Genomic DNA, 27,270 nt, shown 5'->3' with positions numbered 1-27,270 from the left:
TCACAAGTTCGATGGGAGTTTTGGGTGCAAGCTTGGCGTCCCAGGGCTGGACCTGTCACTAGACCCATGGGCTGGTGACCCACCTGAGGACCCACTTTGAGTTATGGACAACTTGGAAGTTTGTCTCGATAGGACAACATGACCAGGTATTGAGCTAAATGGTTTTATAATTGGAGGCGGCGATGGGAGTGGTGAGTAACCTGAAGCCGATCCTCGGTGATGGGATAAGTCTGGCGGTTGTGGTCCTCTTCCAACTAACTTGGACTTTTCAGGTAGTCCTGGGGTTGGAAGGGACATGGTAATGGTGGTTAAGTCTTGTGAAGGTAGGTCAACTAGAGATCCACCCCTTTGTCTTGGTTGAGGTGGTGGTGGGAAGAGTGTCTGAGGGGATAGGAGTGAGCTTTGGGATCCAGAGATGCTAGCAGGGTGGCTGTGCATGGACATCCTCATCTTCTCCACAGTAGGACTCTGGCACGTGGGACTCCAAGCTGAAGGTGTGCTACATGGGGACACATTTCCGGACCCATATTGTGCAAGAGAAGCAAGAGCAGATGGTTCTTGGGAAAGAACATCTGGCTGTAGACCAATTTGAGTGTGCTGGGATGGGACTTGCTGGGATGGTATGGGACTTGGTGGGCTCGGGACTTGTTCAAGAATGCTCCTGGAGTGGATAGGGGACTCTGTTTTAGGAGACTGGGAGGCTTTCCTTGCAACTTTATTCAAGTCTTGGCTTGGTTTTGTTGGTTGAAGATTTGGCTGAGCTGAATGCAGTTGGGTCAGGATGGGACTTACGGAGTGCGCTATCAAAGGAGTAAGGGTGGATGTAGGGGGAACTGAAAGCTGGACAGCCTCTCCTCCAACTGCTCCTTGTTGGAAGAAACCACGAAGTGATGCAGCAATGCCAGGGAAAGAGGCCTGAGGAAGTTGTGGTTGAGAATGAAGCTGGGCAACACTGAAGTCTTTGGAGCCGTGGGAGACAGGGGGTCTACAGGGGTAGAAGGAAGACTCTGTGATGCTGGAGGTGGTGGTGGTGACAGTGGTTGTGATGGTGGATGGCAGAGAGCTGGAGGACGGTGGCGGAGGTGTGGAGGTAGATGATCTCTCGGCCCTGAGTGTGTCTAGAATTGGGGTCTCTATACAAGAGCTTAACTGTGAGCTGGTTGATGAGGAGCCACCAAATGCAGCAGCGCCTGAAAGTGCAGTTGGGAACCTTTTTACATACCCTGGCTGGTCTTTCAGTGAACCAAGAAGCGGGACAGGGGGTCGGAAGAGGGTATGGGGCAAATGGGGGTGGCGAGTCAGGGCAATGGCTACTGAAGTTGTGGCTGCGGCAGCTTGTAGTGGGGCCTGAATAAGAGGTGCCCAGATGACGGGGGTGTGGGAAGATGGAGTCGGCGCTGGGTGAGGAGCTGGGGGGGGTGTCTGCATGAGGTGGGCACAATGGGCCATATCCCTGTCGTGCTGCACAATCTGCTGGATGATCTCGTTTTCTTGGTAGTTCAGAACTCCGGAATTAAGATCTCGTTGGACCTTGTGCTGGAGTACAGAGTTCCTCTTTCCTGTAAGGACAAAAAGGAAGACAGAAAAGCATAGATGATAAACTCAGTAATGTAGTTTGACTGAAGCGTTAAAGTAAAAAATGTAGGGCTGGGAAAATGAACATGAACATTTAATGCAATTAATATGGAATGGTTCCTTTGATTGCTCCACCCTGTACTTGGATACTTCAACGGGCAATTCCAGAGCTAATACTGTATGTGCAAATGAGTTCAGACATTTATCAGTAAATCCAATATTAAACATATTATTTAAATGATTAAAATTATAACCCTACATGGCCAATCAACATGAAATCACTAGGAACTTCTAGGCAGGTGTGTTGGAGCTAAACTTTGCAGGAAAGTGGCCCTATAGGAGCAGGTTTAGACACCCCTGATTTAAGCCAGGTTTTTCGCCAAATGTTAACCAATAGCCAAACAGCTACTTTGGTTTAACAAAAACACATTTTCTCTTATTATTGAATATCCTGTTTCAGAATATAATACATGACATTATGCAAATAAAAAGGGTTGCAAACTGCAAAAATTACAATAAAAGCAAGGGACAAGATGTGACCGCTTATTAAACTCTCCATTCTTCAAGGACATCTCAGAGCAGCTGTGAAAAACATAGGCCTGTTGAACTGACAGCTCTCACCTATGCGGTCAAGGCGATCGAGGGCTACAGTCTCAAAGGCGCGTCGCATCATGGGGTACTCCTCCAACACCTCGTTGAAGTGGTCCACAGAGAGCGAGTACAGACGACAGTATGTGTCCGCTCTGACGCTGGCTGTTCTTCTGCCTCGAGTCAGCAAACAGATCTCTGTGGACATTTTGCAACATGAGGCAAATGAAAACCACAAAGGAAGAACACGTATCCTACTCTTTTTGTATGAGCAACCATGTGGAAAGAACAATTTTACAAGTATATACGTTTATGTAATAAATAATAGAATGAAATAGTAAATAAATGCATGATTGGGTATACCCTAGTATCCAGCCCCTAACTGAACATTAAACATAAATGTTTCTTCAGTCTAAGTTTAGAGCACTCCAGCACTATTAATATGTGCATAAATTCACAATAGTGGGAACCATGAATTAAATATACTTGCTGTAAATGCAGTGACAGATTTTATATACTTTGAGTCTGTTTTTTTTAATGTTCTTTTTATAATCTGCACCCAGAGCATTAAAACACAATTTTGACAGCTTAGAGTTGTACTTGGTCTTCATCTGTACAGTCAGATCACATAGTAAAAGCTGTATTTGAAATGCAAAGGAAATTTCTAAGTGACAGACAAGCAGGAGTTGGAGGAGGGGACACAAGGGACTGCCAACACTAATGTAGTGATCAGGTGTTCCCAGTCAGTACCTCACCTTCAAACCCGAGAAATACAGTTTTACTGCTTTCCCAAAAGCTCACTGACTAGTTTGTAGCATTTTTAAAACCTAAAAAAGTGCATGGTTTTCTGTACACAGAACAGCTAAACACTGTTAGCCATTTTGCTAACTTCCACCAGACTTAGCCAGTAAATCGCATGAATTAGATTAGTTTTTTCTTGTTTTTTAAGCATAAATCAGGTTAAAGCTTAAAACAATCAATGACAAGTTGCCAATGGGGGTATCAAAATAAACCTAATTACAAATATATTCTCTGAAAACAGGTTTCTGAATGGCTAACACATGTAGCATGTGCTCATTTCGGCTGTTGGGCTGTCAAAGAAACAAAGTTTTATTTCTCAATTCATCAATCTGTTAATATAGGAACATTTTTAGGTGTGATATTCGAAATATAACAGCTTATACCACTTTCAAGATTATTAACAAGATATTTTTGAATGCTTGCATATGTGCAGCTGGTATTTATGATGGGTGCTGAAGAATAAAAATACTATGGGGATAAATGAGGTGCTGTTGGACATTCAAGAACCTGAAAGATGAGGTAGTGTTATTTGGGTAAGACAGAGGGGTAAAACAGGCTGTAGAGATTAATTTCACTCTCTTTTTCACCCTGTCTAGTCGTCATGGCCAGAGTCATAAAGAACCTACTGCCAAGAACCACTCCATCAGAATGCACACTCACCAACACACATCCTGAGGGGGGGAGGGAAGTAGGGTGGCATGAGGGTCAGGAAAGATGGACAAACAAAAATAAACAATAAATGACGTGCATAAAAATACAAAGACAACGTTACCATGATAATACCATGTTTGTTTTTATTATGAGGCTTTGCCATTGCTTTTCTTTTACTATATATATGATATTTGCTGTGATTTCCTTCTCAATTTGAATGCCAGCATTTTTACTTTACTTAAGATACTTTTACACAGAAGTGGTAAAATTGGATTAGAAATGCAAAAATATAGCAAATAAACTAATTATTTACACTACTGTTCAAAGGTTTTGGGTCAGTAATATTTTTTTAGTGTTTTTGTCGTAAAAAAACATTGTCGTATTTGATAATTTATTTGATCAAAATACAGTAAAAACACTATTATTGTAAAATATTATTACAATTATTAAATATAATTTAAAATGTCATTTATTCCTGTGATCCAAAGCTGAATTTTCAGCATCATAACTCCAGTCTTCAGTGTCACATGATCCTTCAGAAATCATTTTAATATGCTGATTTGCTTCTCAAGAAACATTTCATTTCATATTAAAAACAGATAAACTGATCTTTTTTTTTCCAGTATTCTCTGAGAAATAGAAAGTTCAAAAGAACAGTATTTGAAATAGAAAACTTTTGTAACATTAAAAAATGCTGAATAAAAGTAAACATTTCTTTAAAAAAAATCATACTGACCTCAAACTTTTGAATGGTACTGTATATATGTATAGTTAAATGTGCTATTGCACATTCTATTATTCTTAAATAATAAAACAGTAGGAAGTATACAGTATATACAGTGTGCTGTATTGCACTAGTATTGTACTAGTATTGCATTCTAAACTATACCAGATTGTAAAGAGAAAGAACAGATGCCACATGGGGACTGGGTGAGCTTGGTACTAGGCCACAATCCAGACTGCTCTTCCTTTCTCCACTTTCACACAGGGTTTATGGGAAAAGAGATTATGAGCGGCTTGTTGAACATGTAATGACCTCAAACGAGCCCAGGCAGAAGGGAAGGTTTTTTTGGGGGAAAATATGATGACATTTTTTTCCTTGACTAAATCTGCAGCTTACTGATAGCACAAACTACTTAGTTGTGAACCCAGAACCACACAGGAGACAGTAATAGAGTTTATAATGGCACAGAACGCTAGGAAAGAGGCTAGCTTACATTTGGAGACCAGGTGGTGTGTATAAAATAATTTATTTCAAAATATTTGCATCACCCTCATTTTCCTCAGAAAATAGAGAATGTTGATTTGTTTGTTAGACTCACCATTTGCATACAAGGTCAACTTTAATTTTTTGCAATTTTGAAAGGCATTTAATAATGGACATTAGACAACATATAAATGATAAATGGCAAAATTAAAAACAGAAAATGTACAAGACAAAAAAACACGTAAATCTATGTGGATTCATACAATGGTAATTGTAATGAGAAAAACTGCAGTGAACAGCCTCTGATGACAAAGCTCAACTCAAACTGTTATCTTCCCCTCCTTCCTCAATCTTGTGAGGGAAATTAATTTCATGAATGGTTAACTTATGCTGGGTGAGGAATTTCCCCAGGCTCAAAAAGCGTAGCCATTCACTGATTTGGTTCCCTTAGAGAACCATCCGATAACACTGAAGAACACAGTGGTACCAGCCTGAACATTAAGCACAAAAAACCTCTCTTATAAAAACACAAACTTATTTGCTGCAATTTAAATGCCAATCCATCAACATTAGGTTATAAGAGAATCCATACCAAGCAACATTTCAAAACCACCTTAATATTAGGAAACATGTAAAAGTTGCATTAAACCATCCAATCAGATCACAAACATCTCACCGATATCGGTGTTCTCTTACCTCCAAAGTAAGACCCGTCCGAGATCTTTGTCTCTTTGCTGCCCTTCGTCAGGACAGTTAGTACACCGTGTTGGATGAAATACATCTTCTTTCCGACGGTCCCCTCCCTGATAATGTAATCTCCTGGCTGGAACACCTCGAAACGTAACTTTGTTAGCATGGAGGTCACAAAGTTGGGATCTGCGTTGGCAAACAACGGCATGGTGGCTACAAGCTTTCGACAGTTAAAACTGATGATTTCCTGCAAACAAAAAATAAAGTGTATAGCAAAGTAAGTGGATAGTACTGTTCAATACTAGAACACAAGCTATGGAATGAAAGTATATGCTAAGTTTCTTGTATTTTGCTACTAACCTCTCTGAGCGGCTCGTTTAGTTCTCCCAGAATGCTTTCCTCGTCAAACATTTTGCCCTGATAGCGATGCTCATAGTAATCATGAATCCTCTGCCGCATGTCTGCAGGAAGTTTGTGGAAGGACATGTATTGCTCCACCTGTTTGTACTGCACAAATGACACGTACAATATTTTTTTTAACCTGAATATTACACATTTAGCTACATGTTTAGCAACAATAGTCAAAAAAAATAAAAAAAAATAATAAAATAATATATATATATATATTTTTTTTTTTTGGTTTCATATTTGATCCGCTATTGTCCTTAAAGAATGGTTCCAAATAATATATATATATATATATATATATATATATATATATATATATATATATATATATATATATATATATTATTTGGAACCATTCTTTAAGGACAATAGCGGATCAAATATGAAACCAAATAACATCAACACAACAAAAAACATTTAAAATAAAAATTAAATGAATAAATTAAAAAAATAAATATACAGAGAAATGTCAGTTCATCCAGTAGGATCTTATCTGAATCTTAGGATTGTTTCCAAATCAAAGAAATTCTATTAGCATTCCTTTACGATTTATTTATCTAATTTAATTGATATAGGAACTTTGGCATACAAAACAAACCAAAACACACAGCAAAATAAAAACATAGCAAAACCAAAAGCAAAGCAAAACAAAATACAAAGCAAAGTAAAACCAAAAACAATGCAAGACAAAGCGTAGTAAAACACAAAGCAAAACAAAAGCAAAGCAAAGCAAAGCAAAACACAAAGCAAAGCAAAGCAAAGCAAAACACAAAGCAAAACAAAGCAAAACACAAAGCAAAACAAAGCGAAGCAAAACGCAAAGCAAAGCAATGAAAAACACAAAATAAAACAAAGCAAAAAACCAAACAAATCAAAACATGAAACAAAGCAAAGCAATGAAAAACACAAAACAAAACAAAGCAAAAAAAAAAGAAAAAGTTTCTGTATATAAAAAGCCTTGTTCATTATCACATGCATGACATGCTTTATTTTTTTATGACACCACTGTAACATCATAATACTTTGCATATGCACTATAGTAGTACGCATTTGGTAAGGTACTATGATATTACCATCTGATACCCTGATACCATCACTTTACTAAGGTACTGTCATTTCTTTTTTTTAAAGGATCACAGTCCAATAATTTGTACTTGGATTGAAGGAGCCCATAGTGCCCATGTCATGTATGATTTTATGATTTGGTGTAAACAGACTTTAAACCCTCCTCAGACACTGAGTCTCTAACTACACTGCTACTGATAAATAAATATTGACTAAATGTCTTGCAAAACAATAGCTTGGTCAGTGTAACTGTCCGGCTCCATATTTACGGCAGTCTTCCCAGGCTCCATTTGCAAAGCTCGGCAGTATTTTCACATCAGCGGCCATCTCCCCATTTATCATTGTCTTTCTGTTTGTCTCTCTCTCCATGCCTGTCGCTTTGACTTCGAAGGAAAGGACATACAGTATCGATAGGGTTTATTTTACCCACGATCCCCTTGTACTGTCTCTTTGTTATTTCATTCGTGTCTCCGAAACTGGCAGAGAGAGCGTCTGCAGCACTGCGGCTCGGCGACATTACGCCGCACGACTCTCTGCCTCTCCTGTCCTTTCTAATAAACTTTGTTCTGTCACTAGCCATTTTGCTTTCTCTCTCCCGCTTCTATGAACTCCTGTCTCGGCTGTCGACGGTAGCCGGTTCCAATGTGCCCTTCACCACATGCTAATGTTCCTGCCATGTCAGCTGTGAACATCTCACCGGCGCAGCTACACTTGGTCTCTTAGAGTGGCTTTTCTATTATCATATTCAAGGGCAGGGGACAAAGCCAGCAGGATGAGTTCAAACAACAGGAAATAATGTCACGCAATACAGTTAGGTTTCAACTGCGGAGACCGGCGAGGGTGTGAAGTCGCTCATCGAAATGCCAGCGTAAGGCAAGCATGACTCATGGTGTCGGGGAAAAAAAGTGTGTCATTGGAATTTGTCCTTTTTCTGGAAATGGATGCTGGTAATCGCATTGACACTGAGGAGAGATATCCAATCGAAGTGTGGAAGCCCAAATACAGCAGGTAATGAAATCGGCAGCTAAGTTAACAGGACAAATTGACAACTTCAGACATTTTTATCCCTGTTGAACTCTCCCTAACCTAATCTTCCTCTCTCTCCCGGTCTCTCACTTCTGGTTGTGTTTACGCAGAGCTTCAAAACCCTCTCAAACAGATGTGGAGAGGAACTCTAAATTATGTACTGTAATCAAAACTGTCGGCCTTCATGCACTGGGCTTTTGAGAAAACAAAACACAAGAAAGAGCCGAATCCTTTCTAGAAGGAAACCACATCAATACAGGCTCCTGTATCAACAATGCAAGTTGCCACGACAACCGCAGTCGGGCTGAATTGACTTGAATCTTTTAACACAGCAGAGGTCAAAGCACTTGTATTTTCTTCTCATAGAAAATGACAACAGTTCAATTACCACTCCAGCACACTTACAGACACGATAAAACTGCGTATTGATCACCACAGAGGTCAGAAGCCTCCACGACTCGCAAACCGCATTTCAAGCCTTGCTCAAAACTCACAAACCCTCGTCGTTTAATATTTTTCTCTCCACTCATTTTCGACCCTGGTTTTTCTATTTTTAAACAGGACTTCAAAGGCAGTGAGTGAGGAAATTTTGTCTGCTGGGAAACCTTTACAATGCTCAACTAAGTGGGAAACGGCAGCTGCTCACACTCATTAAAATGGTCTTTGCCTTAATTGCTGGCTTACCAATGAATATTGCATTTTTGGGGGGTTTCCATTAGTATATATACCGACCAGGCATAACATTATGACCACCTTCATAATATTGTGTTGGTCCCCCTTTTGCTGCCAAAACAGCCCTGACCCATCGAGGCATGGACTCCACTAGACCCCTGAAGCAGATCCTTTAAGTCCTGTAAGTTGCGAGGTTTGGGCCTCCATCAGACTTATTTGAGATCTTATGAGATCTGGAGAATTTGGAGGCCAAGTCAACACCTCAAACTTGTTGTTGTGCTCCTTAAACCATTCCTCAACCATTTTTGCTTTGTTGCAGGATATTATCTTGCTGAAAGAGGCCACAGCCACCAGGGAATACCGTTTCCATGAAAGGGTGTACATGGTCTGCAACAATGCTTAGGTAGGTGGTACGTGTCAAAGTAACATCCACGTGGATGGCAGGACCCAATGTTTCCCAGCAAAACATTGCCCAAAGCATCACACTGCCTCCGCTGGCTTGCCTTCTTTTTCACATAGTGCATCCTGGTGCCATGTGTTCCCCAGATAAGCGACGCATACGCACCTGGCTATCCACGTGATGTTAAAGGAAACGTGATTCATCAGACCAGGCCACCTTTTTCCATTGCTCCGTGGTCCAGTTCTGATGCTCACATGCCCACTATTGGCGCTTTCGGCGGTGGACAGGGGTCAGCATGAGCACCCTGACTTGTCTGACAACTTTCTATCAGAACCAGCATTAACTTCTTGAGCAATTTGAGCTGCAGAAGCTCGTCTGTTGGATCGGACCACACGGGCCAGCCTTCGCTCCCCACTTGCATCAATGAGCCTTGGCCGCCCATGAACCTGTCGCTGGTTCACCACTGTTCCTTCCTTGGACCACTTTTGATAGATACTGACCACTGCAGACTGGAAACACCCCACAAGAGCTGCAGTTTTGGAGATGCTCTGTCCCAGTCATCTAGCGATCACAATTTGGCCCTAGTCAAACACGCTCAAATCCTTATACTTGCCCATTTTTCCTGCTTGTAACACATCAACTTTGAGGACAAAATGTTCACTTGCTGCCTAATATATCCCACCCACTAACAGGTGACATGATGAAGAGATAATCAGTGTTATTCACCTCATCTGTCAGTGGTCATAATGTTATGCCTGATCGGTGTATTTTCCACAACTATAAAAAGAATACAGCAGACAGTTGTAACATGTTCCTTCATAACTAATGGACTGCTACTAACCTCCGTTATTTGGTATAAGAAATAGTTATATGTGCCAAAAATAAATGCACCATCAACAGTGATGGCGGTAAAGTAAAGTAACGCATTACTTTTTCAATTTACAACAAAATATGTTGAGAGAAATCGAGAGTAAGTGTAGAGGTGTTATGTACGCTGTGTAAACATGATGGCTATTGTAGTTCTAGACTAAATGTAAGCATTTACTCATCTCACTTGCACAAAAACTGATTCAGTATTCATCAAAATGAACACATTACTTTCCATAAAAAGTAACTTAGTAACGCAAGTAGTTACTTTTTAAGGGTGTGACATAATATTGTAATGCATTACTTTTAAAAGTAACTTTCCCCAACACCGACCATCAATATAATATACACTACTGTTCAGAGTTTGGGGTCAGTAAGATATTTTTAGGCAATTAATACTTTTATTCAGCATTAAAGGGATAGTTCACCCAAAAATGAAAATTTGATGTTTATCTGCTTACCCCCAGGGCATCCAAGATGTAGGTGACTTTGTTTCTTCAGTAGAACACAAATGATGATTTTTAACTTCAACCGTTGTGGTCTGTCAGTCTTATAATGCATGTCAATGGGAACTTCCATCTATAAGAGTAAAAAAAACATGCACAGACAAGTCCAAATTAAACCCTGCGGCTCATGACGACACATTGATGTCCTAAGTTTTTGCGAGAAACCGAACAGTATTTATATAATATTTTACCGCTAATGTGGTAGGTGTGTGAGGTCTGAAAACTCGCTCTGATGCTGGAAACGATCTCTCGCGGGTATATGTCAACGAGTGCGAGAGATCGCTTCCGGTATCAGAGTGCATTCAGACCTCACACACCGGATGCTCAAGGCAGTTGGACATAGTGGTGTATTATAGGTAAAAAATGATATAAATACTGTTTGGTTTCTCGCACAAACCGATCGATTTGTGTCTTAGGATATCAATGTGTTGTCATGAGCCGCAGAGTTTAATTCGGATTTGTCTGTGCATGTTTTTTTTTTAAATCTTAAAGATGGAGTTCCCATTGCCATGCATTATATGACTGACAGACCGCAGCGGTTGAAGTTAAAAATCATCATTTGTGTTCTACTGAAGAAACAAATTCACCTACATCTTGGATGCCCTGGGGTAAGCAGATAAACATCAAATTTTCATTTTTGGGTGAACTATCCCTTTAAATTGATCAAAAGTGACTTTTACTTTTACAATGGCCCCCAACTTGATCAAATAAAATTGATATGAACTGTGTTCCAAGGGAATCAGAATTTCAGACATCCAAACATAATTTCTCAAAGCACAAACTTTACTGAGCATGTGCAGAGTATGTGTTTTAGCTTATTTATGAGCAAAGGAATTTTGCGTTACAGTTGCCCCAAGCTTCCCTATATTAAATTATTCTGTAATATAATACAAAATAATAATTAATCATTTAAATAATTTTACATCGCAATGCATCTGAACATTCAGACTTTAGCATCTCGGAGCAACTGATTTCATAACCTCCTCTTTTTTTACTAACCTTCTCCTGGTACTGCCTGCGTGAGGAGTCCAGTGATTGAATGAGGGCGGTGGCATGGCCCACAAACATGGCATAGCAGGTTGCGCCCACGATCATGCTGAGGATGGTCAGCCACACATCCGTCATGCCCACAGGAGGGTACATGCCATACCCGATACACAGCATGTGGCTCATGGCCTTAAACAGGGCATAAGAGTACTGCTGACCCCATGTGTCATTCTGTGAGGAAAGAGAGAAAGGGAGCGATGGACAGAAAGAGAGAAAGCGGGAAAGAGATAAAGAGAAAAAAGAACCCAAATTAAAGCATGAATATAATTATAAGCTTGAAAGACATCAATTGTGATAGAGAGCAAAAGAAATAGGAGACTGTGAAAGAGGGACAAAACGTGTCGTGAAGGGACAAAGGTATGAACCAATGAGAGGGAGAAGAGAGAAAATAGAGTTGAGAATGACAGAATGTGAGAGAAAGAGCGCGAGAGAGTGTTAGACTGAAAAAAAAGTGACAGTGTTTCTATATATTTCTGACAGGACTCAGAAAGAGCCTTAGTAAAGGCCAGAGAGAGAGAGAGAGAGAGAGGGAAATATCACGTCCTTTAGCAGAAGGGTCATTGCGAACGCTGCACGTGCTTTCTTGATATCAGAGGATGGAGGAAAGCAGAAGGTACTGTTTAACAAATGCAAATGAAGCATAGTCACAAACAGTATTTGTCTTTTTGCAAAATGATTTGCTCAGGCCTGGCACTTTTGGGCCAAATACTTATCATGCAGGTCCAGGAAATGATGCAGCTGACCTTATTTCAGTCAAAAACATTACTTTTATAAATATTAGTTCAATATGCAAGCCAGTACTGCCTCAGAGTAAAAAATTAAAAAGTAATTACGACTTGATAGCTTACAATTGCAACGTTGTTTGTCATAATTGTGACTTTATTTCTTGTAATTTTGACCATAATTCTTAATATCTACAATGTGTTTTTTTTTTGTAATTGCATCTTTATTTCTCATACTTGTGACTATTTCTCGCAATTGCAACATAGTTTCCCATAATTGGAACATTTTTTCTCATAATTCTCCCAATTTCACCTTCATATTTCACAATGTGGCTTTATATCATGAAAAACTGCAACAATTTCTTTTAATTTATGATCTCGTAATTGTGACTTTATATTTCACAGTGTGGCTTAATATTGCTAAATCTGACTTTTTATCTCATAAATGGCACTTTATTTCACATAAATGCCACATTATAATTGTCACTATATATCTCACAATGTGACTTCATTTCTTGCGATTGTGCCTTTGCTTTTTAGTAGTTGTGACACACAAAGGACTTAACTTCTGTCATGACAACTCTCATGTTTGACATGGTAATGGATATTACAATGTTGATATGTTTGGTCTTGAAGGAATAGATCTGCTACGCTGCTGCTGCTGTTTGTTATTGCTGCTTTTATTGCTGCTGCTGCTGTTATTGCTGCTTCTGCTGCTGTTATTGCTGCTTCTGCGGCTGTTATTGCTACTGCTGCTGTTGGTTATTGTTGCTTCTGCGGCTGTTATTGCTACTGCTTCTGTTATTGCTGCTGCTGCAGAACATGTACAGGACTTGCTACTGCCGATACATACACAACACACTGCTGTGAAAAAGTAAGACATGCTGTTATTGCTACTGCTGCTGTTATTGCTACTGCTGCTGTTTTTGGTTATTGCTGCTGGTGTTGGTTATTGCTGCTTCTGCAGCTGTTATTGCTGCTACTGTTATCACTGCTGCTGTTGATTATTGCTGCTTCTGCGGCTGTTATTGCTGCTGCTGTTGATGATTGCTGCTGCTGCTGCAGAACATGTACAGGACTTGCTACTGCTGATACATACACAACACGCTGCTGTTAAAAAGTAAGACATGCTGTTATTGCTGCTGCTGCTGCTGCTGTTATCACTGCTGCTGTTGATTATCGCTGCTGCTGCAGAACAAGTACGGGACTTGCTACTGCCGATACATACACAACACACTGCTGTGAAAAAGTAAGACATGCTGTTATTGCTGCTGCTGTTATTGCTACTGCTGCTGTTTTTGGTTATTGCTGCTGCTGTTGTTTATTGCTGCTTCTGTGGCTGTTATTTCTACTGCTGCTGTTATTGCTACTGCTGCTGTTATTGCTGTTGCTATTATTGCTGCTACTGTCATCACTGCTGCTGTTATTGTTGCTGCTGTTGATTATCGCTGCTGCTGCAGAACATTGCTACTGCCGATACATACACAACATGATGCTGTGAGAAAGTAAGACATGCTGCTGCTGTTCAATATAGCCTACATGAATTACACATAGCAGATCTATACAGGTGGAGCTGGGGAAGGTGGAGGGTTTCTGAAAGTGCTGAAAACTGCTACAGCAAATGCTGACCAAGTGTTTGAAAGTTGAGCAGCGAGCTCATTGGCCACTGATACAGCAGGAACCAATCAGCTGTGCCCTATAGAGAATGATGTGATTGCAAGCAGATTGAGTTAAGGACCTATCAGCCTGCACCATCTATAATTTCATGACAGAACTTTGTATTTCTCAATGTAAACTTCATCTTACAATTACTTTGTTATTTTTACTCTGAGGCAGAAACAGCCTTCCATAATTCAAAATGTTCTATCCAGGCCATTTATTCTGTTTTGCAGCAGTTATGTAAATACAGGCATTCTATTCTGCTGCATATATGTTGTCAGGTTTTTTTCAGAATGTGGATACTGGAATCAAAAAAACTTATGCCCATGTAAAATAAACAAGAAACAAACATGGATTGGCCCTTCACACTTACCACCATTTTGTTTTTGGCCACCCAGCAATCTGAAGGGAAATCCTGCAGCATGGGCACCAGGAACTGCAAGCATCCGTCCCAGTGGCACAGCAACAACATCATTCCAATGAGATTCACAATGCGCACCATGGCACTAGCCAGATCATAGGTCATGTGAAAAATCTAAAGGAAAAAGAGGTCAGAGATGTGCGACCATGATGGCAGAACTAGAATATACTGCACTGGGTCACAATTAAGATTTAATCCTCACTGAGTTCTAGGCCACATTGTCCTTAAGCTGGTTTTTAGTAGCAAAATGCTTGGCTTGTGGAGTATTACATAAGGTACTGTATCTCTTCTGCTAATGTCACTAATAGTTCCTAGGAGATCAGTGGGAGGCCAAAAGAGAGGCTGATGTTACCCACAATCCATAACGGCACCAATGCACCACCCCCCAGTGAACAAAAAGATGGCGTTCCCAAATAGCAGTAATTAAAGTGCGAAATCCAATAGATTTCCGTTAACTTGCAAAGTTGGGGGCCGATAGGGTTGAGCGATCGATGCAATTAAAGGGTCATGGTGCACTCTTTTAACTTTGCCATGGACAAACAATGGTTAGGTTGAGTAACACATTGCTGTCTGCAATTGTGGCTAATTGCAGCTTGATTTAGAAGCAGCTTTCTTTGGCAGAGCTAAAATTAAATCCACGTGATGGGAAAACTGTCCCTGAGTTTCAGATACGAGTGTGACTTTTTGTCCATTGTTGCTGACCGTGATTTTAACAAGTAGGGTGTGTTCCTGGATCAACACTCGTTGGTCCTAGAACAACATTTCCATTAGCCATTCTATTAGGTCAGTATTAAGGTCAGTTCACACGTTACAGACAGATGCCGACCAACAGCAAAAGATACTTTGTTGGATCAGTGTGTTACTCCTGTCGGCGTCTGTCGGCGCTTGTTTTCGCCAGTTGAACATTGTTGGGTCGTGGGATGTCCAAGAACTGACTGTAATCTAGTGATTGTTCACATTTGTTGGCATCTGTTGGTACAGTGTGAAACTACCTTTAGAGGACACTGTTACCAATCATTTCCCCCTGATTCCATAGGTATTTAAAAGAAGAGTCCATTCAAAATTAAATTTCTGCCATCATTTAAATGTTGTTCCAAACCTAAAAGTGTTGCATAGTACCCAATCCTCACCAAGGCTGCATGTATTTGACCAAAATACAGTAAAAACAGTAATATTATGAAATATCATTACAATTTAAAATAACTGTTTACTATTTTAATATATTTTAAAATGTAATTTATTCCTGTGATATTTCGGCATCATTACTCCAGTCTTCAGTGTCACATGATCCATAATTCTATTATTATCAATGTTGAAATCATTTGTGCAAGAAAAAAAACCCTACTGACCCCAAACTTTTCAACAGTTGTGTATATATTAAAATAAGCAGTATTTTTGGTACTTCTATGGTACTTTTAAATTTTTTTTTTTGTCATTTTAGAGCTCAACAGCCCAAATCTCCATCCTTCATGACTTGAGAATGACATGAGGGTGAGTAAATGATGGCAGAATTTTAATTTCAAGTAAAAAAAATTGCTTTAATGGTTTACATTACGGTTACAGTTGTGTTTATGGAATGAGTATATTCATTAGACACGGTATGGGAATATTAAACAAGCCGCAAGAAAATGTGTTTATTTGCAATAGATATGTTACAATCTAACAGTCAACACAGGTGTATCTTACCTCCTCCCATTGGTGGATGTATCTAATGAGTCTGGACAATCTCAGTAGCCGAAGCAGACTGAGTATTTTAGTGAAACGCACAATCCTCAAAGCTCGCGCCGTCTTGTAGAAGTCCGAGTCGATTCGTGTCTCAACAATGAGGAAGATGTAATCCACAGGGATGGAGGAGATGAAATCCACAGCGAACCAGCTCCGAAGATACTTCACCTTGATCTGCTGAGGGTCCAGAATGATTTCCGTGCTGTCTTCCTTGACGATCCCAGTGCGGAAGTTCAGCACCAAGTCAACCAGGAAGAATGTGTCAGAGACCACGTTAAAGACTATCCAGGCGGGAGTGTGTTCATCTTTGAAGAAGGTGATGCCTACGGGGATGATGATCAAGTTGCCCACCATCAAGAGCAGCATGATCAGGTCCCAGTAGAACCTGGAGGACATAAAATAGACAAAGCGTTAGGAAGAGAAGAGTCTGTAATGACCTTTGGACTCATTACCGATTAAAGGCAATTAAAGATTATATATTACAGTTAAGTGCTTCTTTTTTAATAGTAGTTGAATTCTCTTTTACATACAAACCAACATGCACAGAAACATTAAAAGGGATAGTTCACCCAGTAATGAAATTTCTGTTATTAATTACTCACCCTCATGTTGTTCCACACCTGTAAGACTTTCATCTTCGGAATGCAAATAAAGATCTTTTTGATGAAATCTGAGAGCTTTCTGTCCCTCCATTGACTGCTACATAACTATCACTTTGAGGCTTCAAAAAGTTCATGAAGACATTGTAAAACTAATCCATATGAATTGAGTGGTTTAGTACAAATTTTCTGAAAAGACTTGATCGCTTTATATGATGAACAGATTGAATTTAGGCTTATATTCACATATAAACAATCATCAACTCACACATCAGTTGTGGTAAACAGAAGCTCAAGCATGTTCACTTGACGTTCAAGAACCATTGAGGTTCGTTCTCGATTACACCGCACATTTGAGCTTCCGCAAGAGGTTTGTTCTCGCGTTTCGATTGAGCTTCTGTTTATGTTCGCTGATCAATGTTTATATGTGAAAAAAAGCCTAAATTAAATCTGTTCATCATATAAAGCGACAAAGTCTCTTCAGAAGATTTGGATTAAACCGCTCAATTGACCATTTGCAAAGACCCGCCCCCTTTAGTTACTGTTGCTATGTCCCAAAAACCATGCTGCTCTTACGCCACACATCATGTTCTCACACAGTGAAAAATACATTGGGGAGCAAAGACGACACTGACAACGCGTCGACAGACAAGACAGAGCAGGTTACTTTTGAAATGAAACCAAGTCTCAAAGAAATTTAAACAATAAATACCGTTTTGTGGCTCTTTAATGTGTTGTGACAGATCACTGTAACACCTCAGTTCAAGCGGCTCATCGCTTCCTACTAGCTAATTTATAGCATCAAATACACGTGAATGAACATCAGAAGGAATGTTGTTTCAACCGTGGAAATACGTCAAGTTCAAGTTCACTGATTTTAATCTACTAACTCCCCTGACTGCTTTGTCGGACAAAACAGCAGATTTGGTGTTATGATTGGTTAGATCACCTGTCAATCAAACTCCTGGCGAAGGGTCAATTCATATAGATTTGTTTTACGATCTTTTTTTTACCTTTTTTATGCGTCATAGTGTCAGTTGCGTAGCCGTCTATGGAGGGACAAAAAACTCTCAGATTTCATCAAAAAGATTTTCATTTGTGTTCCGAAGATAAAAACGAAAGTCTGATGGGTTTGGAACGACATGATGGTTAGTAAATGATGACATAATTTTCATTTTTGGGTGAACTAACACTTTAAGACCAACTAGCAAGCTCACACAGAACTGGAAAGCATGTAGTTAAACTGATGCGCCAGGGAATAATTGATAAGATGCTTGCCTTGAAAGCACTGTTAGTGGTTTTGGGTACATGCATCAGCCAAAAGCATACACATAATCATCTGCCATAATTTCCTCAAGATAAGTATTATGATGTCAGTAATGACAAACACTAATCTAAAAACCGTACTCAGGATTCCTTTTGAACGCTTCATGAGCTCAGACCCTGACTGACGCTGGAAATGGCTGGCTGTCTGGTTGGGCTATTACTTCTCGTTTATGGATGAGTTCCCTGTTTGGTAATTGGATGTGTCGTATGTATGTAAATGAAAGGGGCTGGAAGACATCCAGGAGACCTCTGGCAATACCGCCATTTCATCAATAAAAGATCTGCTGGGTGAAACGTTTACACAAAAACAAGCCGCCATAATTGCTCAATGCAGCATTAATTACCCCATTGGCCCTTACATGCCAAAATGAGCCTTTTCTGGTTGCACAAAACATTCAATAATGCTTCTCATATTTCACACTATTTTACTTTATTTGCCTGACTCTTTTCCCCATATGCTAATATTCATTCAAATCATTGGATATACCCCACAAACTGAAGTCGTTGAATAGCATTCTTCATTTATAGCGTGGTGGAGAGCTAGTTGGTTAATAAATTCCAGTCCTTTGCTGCTGTTGTAATTAAGCAGGAATCGATCACACAGAGGGTTGATAAACCATCCAGCTCGGTATGGATTGCAAAGAGAGAATGAGGCTCTCAGCATTTCAGAGTTGTCCAGTGGGATTAGGTGTTGTTTGACACCATGGACAAGAAAAAAAACATTCTGTTCGATTTTAAACTTGGCCCTTATATTTGTGTATAAATAGGTCACAATGTTTTCTTCAGTGACAAATTGCTTGTGAAATGATCACAGAAACGATCAAAAGCAGATTATCCATGATCTCACACAGTATCAGATCATGACTGAAGGGTACACTTATCAGCAATCATATTAGCGTAAACAACCATAAACACATAAAAAAGCTATATTGTTACACAGACAGCTGAAAATTGGGGTTTTGATGTTTTGAGTCTTGCCAAAAGTATAAAAACCCAACATTTAGTTAACGTTCTGTCAAGGTTCTCTAAAAGTTACGATAAAAATGTTCATCCAGTAATGTTAATAGAATGTTTCTTCAATGTTGTGGTCTAATAATGTTCTCAAAATGTTAGCACAAAAACATTATTTATTTATACATCATTCGTATTTTTTTTTTCGGAAATGTTTTAGTTGGAAGTGTTAGTACGCCTAACATTTTTTTAAATGTTACTACTAAGCAGGGCTTTAACCACCATAGGCATTGAGGGGGACAAGTCCCCCCAATTGGAAATGACCAAATTGTGCCCCCCAATATCTGATATTTCATAATGCTGCTCTCCATTACACACCACTCTGCTTGTTGTTAGGATGACAGTAAAAAAATTACATTTTTAGGCTGGTCTGCCTCAGCGGTCTAACAACGCTTGTCAATGTCAACATGATTGCCAATCAAATCAAAGAAGGCGGGGCTTAATGTTAAAGTGTGAATTCCAACGCAACACTTTTAGTTTTTACAGTGAAAGAGTGCGTACGTGGTAAAATATAAGAAGCTAAACATTAAATTTAGAAAATACTTTTGTTAGCTAGGTTCTTGTCTGGGAAATCTGTACAAAATATTAAGGATTTATTTTGCACTACACAGATTTGTTTAATTAAATTCTCCCAACAATAATGTTCCTAAAACCACTTTCAATTGACCAGCAACTAGCATTTTATTAGCTAGCAAAATGCTAGCATAAGCTAGCATTTTATTAGCTAGCCTTATAATATATCCCACTGAAACTTACTGTTTTATTAAGAAATACAGTACAAAAACCTGTGCTTTGCTTGTCAATCTATTTCATGGAATCTTATCTGAATAAAGTATCTGAATAAAATTACGCTAATATTATATGCTGCTTCTCTGGCAAGATAATACTATAATCACATATATGTTAAATACCTACTTTTTAAGCGCAATATAAAATCTAGGTTTAATCAAATGGAAAAATACTATTTCCACTCTTCTGCATCGCATTGCTCTATTTTACATAGCTTGAAATGAGCTTTGGGGGAGATTAAACAAGAACAAACCATCTATAGGAAGTGTCACTAAATCTGCCAGATTATTCTCAGACAGTTTTCAGATTATAAAGGATTTGCCATTGACATTTAGCCTTGGACAGATGCTCCAGTGGTCAAAGCAGTCAGTAGGCAAAAAGAATAAGTAATACAGCAACATGTGCTGAACTGTTTGTACCGTACACTTATGCAAGAACTATAACCGTTAAAAGAAAACAAAACCACATTGTAATAATTTCTGTAAAATGTGAAATTTATAGTTTTCAATAAGAAACTATGCTGTATTTAAGACCACGTCACAGAATTTTACATGGTCCCCAGACCTTGTGTGTTTGTTAGTTAAATATTTTAATAAATAATACATTTTTCCACATTTAAACCAGATTTTTTCCCCTCAAAATAAGCATGAAAATTGAAAGGAAAAACAACAACAACAAACAGATTCTGTCTGGCCTACCAATTAGTTGGTAATCTCTTCATATCACATCACATCACATCACAGTATTTTCTTGGTCCACTTAATCTCAGGATTATATTATGGTCTGTAAGCTTCCATCATGTGTATATTAGCCTTTACACTGTCAGTGAATTTAAAGTTCATTTCAATTAACCGGTTCACTTCATCAGATTGATTCGCTTAAGAATCGGACATCACTAGTCATGCAACATGTATATGCAACCATCAACCCACACTGTTACTAGAGCCCTAATTGTATTGGGAATATCCAACTGTAACCACATTAACAAGTGTAAACAAGTGATATATCATATGAACCTACACTATAAACAACCAGAAACCACAAGAGTCATTTGCAAGCAATGTGAATCTCAGATTGTCACGATATACTGTAAAATGGACACCTGCCGTGGGTATGAACTTGAGAACTTGAGCTTAGAAAAGTGGAAATGGTTCTGCAAGAAAGTCTAGCATTGTTTGTGTGGCCTTCATTGGAGTTGTATGAATCTTTAACAACCCTATTTAGGCTAAAAATCAACTAACAGAGGAGAGTTACTGTTAAATGACAGCAGAGGGAACACATTTCATCCAAACAAAAGCCTTTGCAATAATCAGCTTTCTGTTACAATCTGCCAAAAATACACTCTCCATTCTCATTCTCTATCTGTTGCTGCTTAGCATATTATGAGTCCTAATTGTCTTTCCCAATCCCCATCCCTCCAATTGTGATGATCTCTCTGTGGAATCTGTGTCAACTCTACTCACCAGATCTAGCCATCATCCCGAACGCTCTGCACCAGAGCTCAACCAGTCGCTCTGGCCTCTGGAGTTCCCTGCAGAAAGCTAATGTGTTGGGTACATAATAATAGGTTTATGCAAGACTATTGCCACGATTCACTTGGGTGGCTGTCATGCAAAAGAATCAAATTAATACAGATAAAAGGTCTAAAGGATGTTTCTTCAATGGGCACTTTTGGCCTTGTAGGCCTTTAGAAAGTGAACTCAACCCAGACCTACAACACACTCACTAGTTCTGTCATGACAACTCTCAGACTGTTTGGCATGGTGATGGATATGACAATGTTGATATGTTTGGTCTTGGCCAAATAGATTTGCTACACTGCTGCTGTGGAGCAAGTATGGGACTTGCTACAGCCAATAGGTACACAATACATCTGCTGTAGGCAAGTAAGACATGCTGCTGCTGTGCAATAGCATTCATGAATTACGCAAAGCAGATCTATACAGGTGGAGCTGGGGAAGGAGGAGGGTTTTTGAAAGTGCGCTGCAACTGCTACAGCAAATGCTGACTAAGCATTTGAAGTTTTAGCTGTGATCTCATTGGCTGCTGATACGGCAGAAACAAATCAGCTGTGCTCTATAGAGAATGATGTGATTGTAAGCAGATTGAGTTAAAGGAACACTCCACTTTTTTTGAAAATAGGCTCATTTTCCAACTCCCCTAAAGTTAAACAGTTGAGTTTTACCATTTTCAAATTCATTCAGCCGATCTCCGGTTCTGGCGGTAGCACTTTTAGCATAGCTTAGCATAGTTCATTGAATCTGATTAGACCATTAGCAATGATATTACACAGTGCATGTGACCCCCTGCTTGCACAGGGAACGTGCCTTGCAACCATGGAGACGTTTGTGAGAGACGCTACATAATATCATTGCACTGCTGCAGCCATGATACGGCAGCAAAGTTCCTTGATTATTACGCCGGAATGAGAGTATAGTTCCTAGCCATATCGGCCTAGAAAATCGCAACTTTTCATTTTCTGTCGGTCTTAGTACAGAATGTAACTACAGAAGTGTCAAGTTTTAAATAGGAAAAATATCGAAACTCTTTCGTCATTTTTGAGCGAGATGCTAACGGCCTAATCAGATTCAATGAACTATGCTAAGCTATGCTAAAAGTGCTAGCACCAGACCCGGAGATCGGCTGAATGGATTCGAAAACAGTAAAACTCAACTGTTTAACTCTAGGGGAGTTGGAAAATTATTATTTTTGGAGTGTTCCTTTAAGGACCTATCGGCCTGAACTTTGAAAGAAATGGGCCCCTTTGCTGTATTTTAATGAAAACCTATAGTACACAAACTCCCAAATGTCTTTACCATAGAGACACAATGCTATCACAAACAAATCAAATAAGTTTTCATTAAAAATGTTAACATTATATGGTTATTGGGCTTTAATTTTAAAAAAATTAGGAAGATATCTGGAAGAATATGGGTAACCAAACAATTGATGGATTGATTTTTTTTTTTCCTGTTTGGTTATCCATATTCTTCAAAACATCTTCTTTTGTGTTCAGCAGAGGAAAGAAATTCATACAAGTTTGGAACAACTTTAGGGTGAGTAAATTCAGAATTCAGAAAAAAATGGTATTACACTTGACATTTCTGCCCCCCTCACTTTTTTTGTAGCTGTTCTTGAAATAGTTGTAAGATATGATATGCTGTTTATTATTATTATTAATAATAAAAATGTATGGTTTTACACTGATACTTTAAGTTTTGCAATGAAATGGCTCCAAAAAATGAAATGGCTCAAAACATTAAAACCATAACAACTTTTCTAACTCTTAATGCTTAAAATAATGTGTGTTAAAGGGATAGTTCACCCAAAAATGAAAATTTTATGTTTATCTGCTTACCCCAGGGCATCCAAGATGTAGAGGACTTTTTTTCTTCAGTCGAACGCAAATTTTGATTTGTCTAAGCAAGTTTTATTTACTGTTATAGATGAAGTTCCCATCTACTGCTATTATTTGACTGACAGACAGCAGCGGTTGCAGTTAAAAATCATAATTTGCGTTCGACTGAAGAAAAAAAGTCACCTACATCTTGGATGCACTGGGGGTAAGCAGATAAACATCAAATTTTCATTTTTGGGTGAACTATCCCTTTAACATTTGTTCACAAAAGGGTGATAATCCTTTAAAAGTTGTTATGAAATGGCTTGATAAAAATCCATAAAAATAAAATAAATGTAAATAAACCTTCATGTGACACAAAATATGTTAGTTCAATCTATGGGACACAAAAGTGTGCAACGTTGAAGAAACACCTATGAATTGCTTAAGCACAGAATTCCACATCCATTGCAGTAATATGTTTAGTGTATAATTTAATAAAGAGCTAAAATGTTTGCTCTGTTAAAAATGGCTAAAATGTTTGTCACTGATTTTAGTGACGGAGGATTTTTTTTGCTTTCATTCTCCACTGAAGCTAATGGAGAAATGATGTGATGCACCATATTGTTTAGCAGAAAATTATATTTCCTATGCTTTCCAAATGCACTGCAGAACAGAGCTGCTCTGTGGTGATTCATTAAAAAAGCACGTCTCTTTGCTTCACTTATTCCAGAACCCCTTGAACACTGACGCTAACCTTCCACCCCCTCTCAACAGCTCTACATTCTGACACTCTCTTCTCATTTTCTTCATCAACCAGGTGATGCAATCAGCAAATGGAACTCCCTGCATCGCCCATCCCCTTCCCTAACAGTGCTGAGGGGAGGAAGGTCAGAGAGCACGGGGAGAGAGGGATGTAGCAAGTGCGAGAGGAAGGAGACAAGGGCAAATGTGAAAATGACACCTGAAAATGCCAGACGACTAAGGACATTGCCTCTTGTGACAGGTGAATCTTTACAAATCACCTGCTGCTGTGTTTTTTGGGTCCTCAACAAGTCTCGCTGACACATTTTTTCTCGGTTCTTTACTGGCATTGATGGTTCCATGAAGAACCTCTGATATCCATCGAACCTTACCATCACAAAAGGTTCTTTATATTGAAAACATTCTGCAGATTGTTAAAAATTCCTACACTCCAAAGAAAAAAATGGGTCTTTTAAGAGCAGTTCACCAAAAGAAACAAAAATGGTATTTTATATGGCATTGCTGCAAAACCCTCTTTATTTTAAAGAGTTTTCAGTCAGATGAATGGTTTGGATGTTGGATGGTTTTGCCAGTACAAATGCTACTGAAGTTAAAGGATTAGTTCACTTTCAAATTAAAATTTCCTGATAATTTACTCACCCCCATGTCATCCAAGATGTTCATGTCTTTCCTTCTTCAATCAAAAAGAAATTAAGGTTTTTGAGAAAAAAATTCCAGGATTATTCTCCATATAGTGGACTTCAATGGCCTCCAAATGGTTAAAGGTCAAAATTACAGTTTCAGTGCAGCTTCAAAGGGCTTTAAACGATACCAGACGAGAAATAAGGGTCTTATCTAGAGAAACTATCGCTCATTTTCTAAAAAAAAAAAAAAAAGTATACACGTTTTAACCATAAATGCTCATCTTGAACTAGCGCTCTTCTTCTTCTTCTTTTTCTCTATTTGTATTTCAGCAGTGTAGACACTGCTAAGTGTATTACTGCCCTCCACAGGTCAAAGTTTAAACTAATTTGTCATTCATGCTAGTGCAAGTATATAACAATTAGTTCAAACTTTGACCTGTGGAGGGCAGCAATACACTTAGCAGTGTCTACACTGCTAGAAAAGAAGAGGGCTAGTTCAAGATGAGCATTTATGGTTAAAATGTATATTATTTTTATTTTATTTTTTTCGAAAATGACTGATCGTTTCTCTAGATAAGACCCTTATTCCTCGTCTGGTATCGTTTAAAGCCCTTTGAAGCTGCACTGAAACTGTAATTTTGACCTTTAACCATTTGGAGGCCATTGAAGTCCACTATATGGAGAATAATCCTGGAATGTTTTCATCATGAACATTTTGGATGACATGGGGGTCAGTAAATTATCAGGAAATTTTAATTTGAAAGTGAACTAATCCTTTAAAGGGAAACAATAAGAAAAATCCATAAAAATAGGGCCCAATATATTTTTTTAGATTTATTTTTGCCTTTCTTATGATAATAGGATAGTAAGCAAACAGGAAGCGAAGTGGGAGAGAGGGGGACAGGATCGGGAAAGGTCCACAAGCTGAGACTCAAAGTTGAGTCGCCCGAAGCGCAAAAGTGCTATATGTCGGCGCTGCCCACAAGGCTATTGGCGCCAACCCAACATACTGCGTTAATAAGAAATTTTCCGTAATGACTTTTCACAGGTGTTTGTTTTACTAATATTCTGAATTACGCATTGCAAAGAAACAAAAACAAAACAAACAAAATGAAAATACTGCCATTATTTACTCACCTTCATCTTGTTCCAACCCTGTATGACTTAATATATGTATGACTTATGTGGAACAGTGGATTGTTTTTTGTCCATACAAAGTCAATGGGGTCCAAACAAAACAAACAAAAAAAATGGATTTTGACTTTCATTGTAAGCAGATGTTTTAAAAAAAAAACAAGTCATACAGGTTTGGAACGTTATGAGAATGATTAAATGATGATTAAAAGCTACTGTCGATTTCAAAGTCCACATTTGCAACACTACTGTAGCACAACCCCAATTTAAGTCTTTCATTTCATCTGATATCCAAAACAATGTGGCAAAAGCTCATTAGAAGCGCATAACTGCTCGGCTTACACGATGTCCTGACTGTGCGAAGGCCATGTGGTCCATTTCAGCTACCTGACTGTTAGTATACTGCCCCCTCCAACTCAGACCATTCAGCCACACCAACCATAGTGCCATTAAATAAATTGTATTGTCGTAATCCTCTCTTATGTTTGCTCCCAATAATGCTTGTCGTCATGTTAACCCATTTTGATCACCCTATACAGCTCTGTTAGAGAGAAAACAGCAGCGTCGCATTAGAACAACACAAATCTAAATATGACTGTGTGACTTATTTCCATGCAGTAAAAGTAAGAGATTAGAGACAGCTCACTTCTGTGATGGTGCAGTGAAAGTTTCACACAATGAGTGCCAAAACAATCACAGAAACTCATAGGCACGTTTGCCCTTGCATTATGTGTTCTGGCAATGTGGATGGTATCAATGTCATTCAAACAGGAAAGAGGTGAATATGACCAGGTAATGTTAGTGAAGGCAGCAGCATGGGCCTGATTTTAATATCCTTGGCAAGCTCAAGGACACAGAAAGACGTTTTTAAAAACAAAACTATAAAATAGGCTGTATTTAATCTTCTCGGAGATGTGAGCAAAGCTCAATATCAGTTTAATTTTGGCGAGCTCCTTGCTGGAGGCCTAATGGCAGAGGGAATATTTGCATAGACGATAATTTGACAGTGAATTACCTGAAGTCACTATATGGGTGAATGATCCAAAAGCCTGCAGATTTGACCCGTTCTTGCTCGCGCTCCACTGCCTTCTCGCTCCCGAACATTCGAAGCGAGAACTTGTTGACTCCCGGTTGAAGCATCGCTCCAAACTGCCTGTGCATAAAGCCCGCCTGGTATAACCTCTCATCGTCCGGCAGGATCTGATCGATACCCTCCAACTTTACGAAAGTGGACTGTTCTTCTGAGGGCGCCTGCTGTGCCCCGTCGCCGCTACCGCCCTGCGCGCCCTGGCTCTCTCCAGGTCCGGTTTGCTCCAAGGGACCTTCGTCCTCGGGGCTTGCATCCCCGATGAGGCGCCTCTGCTCCGCCAGATCCGCGTCTGGAGCATGTCGGCTGGTGATGGAAGAGAGGCTGCCCCTGAACCTCCGGCAGTCGCCGTTCACGTTGGTTCTGAAGGGTCTCCCCACATCGGTCTCCGCGTCTCCGCTCTTGGCCTCGCTGACACCTTTAGAGCTCCCCGTGGAGGGAAGATGCTTCATCTTGACACTTTTCCTCCGAGTGTCCTTGTCGCTGTCTTCGCCGTCTCGATTCATAGCACCCTTGTGTCCAAACTGATGTGGCAAGCTATAGAGACGTTTGCGCATGGAAGAATGCAT

The 27,270-nt window shown here is 39.3% G+C and overlaps 1 protein-coding gene across 1 annotated transcript; it reads right to left on the bottom strand.

The window, feature by feature from the left end:
• On the bottom strand, positions 1-27,270 carry hcn4l (hyperpolarization activated cyclic nucleotide-gated potassium channel 4l). The gene is made up of 8 exons (XM_067379727.1): positions 26,630-27,270; positions 15,992-16,415; positions 14,258-14,419; positions 11,456-11,674; positions 5,873-6,019; positions 5,519-5,759; positions 2,197-2,361; positions 1-1,559 (listed from the first exon to the last, which is right to left on the bottom strand). The coding sequence occupies exons 1-8, from the start codon at positions 27,268-27,270 to the stop codon at positions 1-3; spliced, it is 3,558 nt and encodes a 1,185-aa protein (XP_067235828.1).

The sequence above is a fragment of the Chanodichthys erythropterus genome, chromosome 24, assembly GCF_024489055.1.
Source record: "Chanodichthys erythropterus isolate Z2021 chromosome 24, ASM2448905v1, whole genome shotgun sequence".
In the NCBI taxonomy this organism is placed as follows: domain Eukaryota; kingdom Metazoa; phylum Chordata; class Actinopteri; order Cypriniformes; family Xenocyprididae; genus Chanodichthys; species Chanodichthys erythropterus.
The sequence above is the reverse complement of the archived record's forward strand: the minus strand, read 5'-3'. Positions and strand labels throughout refer to the sequence as shown.